This window comes from Chinchilla lanigera, unplaced genomic scaffold, assembly GCF_000276665.1.
Source record: "Chinchilla lanigera isolate Chin_1 unplaced genomic scaffold, ChiLan1.0 scaffold00017, whole genome shotgun sequence".
In the NCBI taxonomy this organism is placed as follows: domain Eukaryota; kingdom Metazoa; phylum Chordata; class Mammalia; order Rodentia; family Chinchillidae; genus Chinchilla; species Chinchilla lanigera.
In genome coordinates, this window is record NW_004955418.1 from 12,589,302 (window position 1) to 12,594,261 (window position 4,960).

The 4,960-nt window shown below is 53.1% G+C and overlaps 1 protein-coding gene across 1 annotated transcript in view; it reads left to right on the plus strand.

The window, feature by feature from the left end:
• The first annotated feature begins 1,442 nt into the window (after window positions 1-1,442).
• St8sia4 (ST8 alpha-N-acetyl-neuraminide alpha-2,8-sialyltransferase 4) overlaps window positions 1,443-4,960 on the plus strand; it is an 88,934-nt gene continuing 85,416 nt past the window's right edge. The window contains exon 1 of the mRNA XM_005382215.2: window positions 1,443-1,900. Within this exon, the coding sequence (XP_005382272.1) occupies window positions 1,788-1,900 (113 nt within the window). The 5' untranslated portion in view covers window positions 1,443-1,787. The remainder of the gene's footprint in view (window positions 1,901-4,960) is intronic.

The window sequence follows — 4,960 nt, forward strand, 5'->3', positions numbered from 1 at the left end:
TAGGTGAAGAATGGCCAGTACTGGCAGGGGACAGTGATCTGAGGAGTTTGAGTTGCTCTTTGGGAACCCAAGGCCTCCCTTATGCATGCTAGGTGATCACTCTATCCCTGATTCTCTGGAGCTATCTCCTCTCACTCCTCTGATTCTCAAAGGAGGGCGCTGTCTGTTCTTATCTTAGGCTGTCTGGGAAGGAGTAATTTACAATCTCTCCTCTCGGCTCCTGGGGGCCTGGAAATTGATGACGTGCCTCACCATTTCTGGTGGTGGAAACGCAATAGCTTCAAAAGGCAAGAACGGTGACTGCTAGAGCCACCGCTGAACCTGAAGGAACACGGAATTTGAGATCTTGTGACCAGACTTGGGAATCCTTCCCTTGGTATCTGCGGAGCCCCAGCTTCTTGGCAAGGTGTCCTTTGACCTGAGTAGCGAGGCGGGAAGCTGAAGGTCTGTGGAGAGGTGCTGACACTGAAGATTTGAACACAGAACCCGAAAAGTGTCTGCACCAGGCAGTACAATATGGTACGAGGGAGGAGAGAGTGAGCAAAAGAGGCTAAAGCCCATCAATCCCGGAGTAACTTTCAGAGAGGAAGCTGCCCCTCTTTCTCGCCTTCCTCGCTTCTTTCCTGGCTGGATTCACGTGTTGGCGCGCGTGCTTGAATTTAAAAGAGAGGTCCGCGGTAGGTATGTAGGTATCCACGTTTCCCCCTCAGAATCTTGTTTCTCCTGAGGGAAGTTTAAATGGGTTAGCGTTTCCTTGACTTCTTCGTGAAGTTTCAAAATGACAGTGACTCACACGCATACCCATAAAGTTCCTAAGGACAGCTCTGTCATCCCCTGTTCCCTGTAAGATCTTGAGCAGGGGTCGTTACCTACCGTTCACTCGGAACAAGCGATCTGCTAATTGGCTCTTGCGTGCATGCATCTGTACTTTCTCGATTGAGCTGTGCACGGAATACTAAGCTTTCCTCTCTCTTCCCCTTCCTTGCCCCGTTTCGCTCTATCTGGACGGCCTGTTTTCTCCTGAGCGCCTTCAGATGGTTAGCAAAAGACGCTTGGAAAAAGCTGTCCCTCTTCCAAAGCCCAGCTCCGTCTAAAACAGCGTTCCTCCCACCGGAGGCGTCTCTGATCTCTTCCCCGCGGAAGTGCACGCTCCATGCTGATGCCCACGGACTGTCTCGGTGCTCCCGGCTGCAGAGAGTGAGTGCTTTGGTGTCCTAGGAGATGGTGAGTGTGCGTGTGTGTGTGTGTGTGTGTGTGTGTGTCTGTGTGTGTGCGCGAGCGAGAGCGCGCGCGCACACGACCGCGAGCTTCCTCCCCGGCCCCGTGCACTCAGAGCCGGCGACGTTACTCTGCGAGCAGTCGCCAGCAACGCGAGGCAACTGCAGCCTCCGCCTCCTCCGCCCGGTGATTGGCTGGCTTTGCTCATCACTTCCCTGCTAGCAAGAGGGAAGGGCCAGCGACGCCCCCGAACCCAGCTGCAGAAGCGGCCGCCACCTCCGAAGCACAAGGTGTCACATCGGAAAAGGAACCTGAGCCCGGGAAGGCGGAGCGGAGCAACGGGGCCGGGCTGGCGCGCACTGCGCTCCGGGCGCTGGGCAGCGCGCGAGCCCCGGGGAGCGCGGCGGCAGCGGCGGACCCCAGTGACCCGATCCGGGGATCCCGGCTCCACGCTCTTCTCGCATTTTTCAGATCCACTTCCCTCCCCGGACGCTTGCCCCCAAACGGAGCCTTTACAGCCAGAGAAGGTGCGGGAGCCGCAGCAGCCTAGACTTTCCTGGGCACCCAAGATGCGCTCCATTAGGAAGAGGTGGACAATCTGCACTATAAGTCTGCTCCTGATCTTTTATAAGACAAAAGAAATAGCGAGAACTGAGGAGCACCAGGAGACGCAACTCATCGGGTAAATGAAAGCTCCATTTCAGGATATGACCATAAGTCAAGCCTTAGATGCAATGTGTGTACTGGCTTGGAGTGATGATCGGGATACTACGTGTGTGCGCTGGAGCTCAGCTCTTGGTTAGCGATTCTCGTGAATTAAGTAACAAAGGCTGTTGTTGAGGTGTGAGAGTGTGTGTGTGTGTGTGTGTCTTTGTGCCTGTGCGCGTGTATCTCTGTGTTTCTCCAAGTGAGTTCAACTTCCCTGTGCAGGGTGCAGGGGTGGTGGTGACAGTTGTATTGGCTCCGGGTGCCCGCACGCCAGAGAAGTCACTGCAGAAGTGTCAACAAAGAACGTTTGCCCTTGTCCTTTAAATCCGTGGGCAGAACTCAGTCCTCAGCTGAGACGTCTCTATTCACCAAAGGTGTCCTTCCCTTTTTTCTCTGTTTGCAACTATAGGGAGTAAGGAGGGAAGCTTGTTTCCTGAAAGATTAAAGTTAAAGCCCACACAGAAGGAAATCGTTCTCCTGTTTCTCTACTTTTTTGTTTGCTTCTTTTTGGTGTTGGGTAGATCTGTGTATTTTCATGTGAATTAGACACTCTAGTACCACCACCAAGGCTAATGCCTTATTGGCTTGTCCAGGGATAAAAGGCGGTCCTAGTTTTAGAAAGAAGCTTGGCTACTGTATCTTCACCGACTGTATTGTTGCTATTTCTTTAGTTTGGATGAGTTCAGAATCTCCCCCGCCCTAGTAAGTTCTCTAAATATCACACTTCCTTCCTCCCTCCCCTCAGCCCTTCAGCCTTTGAAGTTTACTCAGGAGGTGCTGTAACTCTGTGTGGCTGACAGACCTTGGAAGCTTTTTCTGAGGATGTGAACCTGGTTGTCAACTCTGTTCAAAGTCCTGTTTGGGAAGTCCTCCCTCCTTGGGAGGCTCCGCTGTCGGAAACTACATTAACGGAGGTGCCCTCCTGGGTTTTATTTTCTGGACACTGATTAAAAGGAAGGGACTTTGCTATGGTATGTGTGTGTGTGTGTGTGTGTGTGAGAGAGAGAGAGAGAAAGAGAGAGAGAGAGAGAGAGAGATGGAACTGCTAAAATACCCATTGTTAAACTTCATGGAGTCCATTTCTTCATATGCCTGCTCCTCCCTAAGTAATGAGCATTTAAGTGAGCACAAGGGCAGATTTATCTTTACAGAAGGAAATGCTGTTCGAGGAAAGCCAGGGTAACAGTGGTACAGTCAAGAGGGAATGGCAGAGAATGAGAAGCTAATAAGGAATGGACTGAATGGTCGTTATGCATCAACAGATCTATTCAGGGTCTATTCTTGGGAAAGAAAAAAATATAAAAGAACCCCATGAGGTCGTTTACACAGGAGTGGGCGGGTTGAAAACCCCTTCGTGTGAATTGTCAGAGAAGGACTTCAGGCGGGGGTGTGGGCAGCGCGGCATACTTGCGCCTGTCAGGCAGACAAAGGGGTGTTCGGGAGGTGCTGGCCCGCCTGGGCTCGGGTGAGAGGCGAGGCCGGGGCGTGAGGGTCGAGGCTCTTTGTTCCCTGCGGGCCGGTGGGTTCCGGGAGAAGCCTTCGTCCAAACAAAGCCGCTGAGCCGGGCCAGAACGTTGGGGGTCTTTGCCGGTGGCGCGGGACCGCGCCGAGCAGCAGTGGGCGGGGTGGGGGCCTGACGCAGCCGAGGCGTCCTTGCCAGCCTCTGCAAACTGGCTCGGGAAGGAAGAGGTCTCCCAGCCCCATCCAGGGCAGCCAATGCACGCCTCAGGATGCTTGGGTGCAGAGGCAGCAGCATGACCCCTCCCTGGGTAGGCACGGCCCAGGGCACCGAGGAAGAAGAGGGCACAGGCAGGGATCCGGGCAGAGAGGCTGAGCCCCCTCAGGCACCCTTTGCAAGAGGAACCACTGCGGGCCCTTCCCGGTTCCTTTCAGAAGGCATGGGGCGTGCGTGCGAGTTAACCAAACAGGAAGAGAGGTGAGCGCCCGGCCTGTCCCCTCCTCCCAGACGGCTGGGAGCAGAGAGGGAGGCAGGCTGAGCAAGACGGGGAGGAATCAGGCTCCCTTCCTTTAAAACAAACAAATCACTTTCCATGCTCAGCCGGCACCGCAGCTCCTCCTCCTTAATTAAAACCCGCAATTGCAGTTATGGGGGGCCAGGCAGAGCGGGCGGCTGGCGTCTCTGTCACACACGTGCCCCAAGCTTCCCGGCTGTCTCGCGGTGGCCCGGCTCCTCCACGGACCTCAGGGCTGCGTCGTTGCGGGGAGCGGTTCCAGAAGCACAGCTCCAGTCCTGAGTACACGTCCTCTTTTTTCCCGGGATGAGATATTCAGTGGAAAGGCTTGTGATCCAGGCTCCTGGTTTTAACTCCCCGGTGGTGGAGGAGTTGAGTCATCACACTAATCATCTCATTGACTCGCTTTGCACCCAAGCCACGTGGAGAGGCCGTTTTGGAATGAGTTGAATTAGATGGGAGGTTTGGTCCAGGCGTTTAAAAGTGAAGTGACAGAGGCAGTCTCTGGCCTTTGGGGGGCACTGCGTACCTTGTGGGTGGCCAGTAGCTTCAGTGCAAGGCCTAACATAGTACTCTGGTCTTAAAATATTCCCCTAAATTCATAGTTAGTTTTCCTGACTGCGTATTTTTTTTAATAGGCACGCAATCTTTTGTCTTTTGAACATCTCTTCTACTTTGAAAAGCCGGGCCTCGGCTAAAGTTAAGGTAGCATTACTCTTCCTGCATACGCTATTGAGCAATCTTTCTGTGCAGAACGAAGGAAAAGCAAGAGCAGCCCAGCTTTTCCATCTAAGGGCTGCCTGCTCACACTTGTAGGAAGTCACCAGCAGCACTTTTAAAAGGAAAGGGGGCTCATCCCGGAACTGGCCAAGCAATGATGGGATACCCAAAAGTGATATTTTCTTCCACAAAAGTTTATTAATTGGTTCTTATGATTACTCAGTTAATGAAATTGAACCCAAAAGGCATTGAGAGTATTCAGGGTTATGTTCTTCACTTTTTTTTTCTTAATGGGCCTCACAGTGGGCCTATGATTTAACCGGCTCTCCCTGAACTTTGAA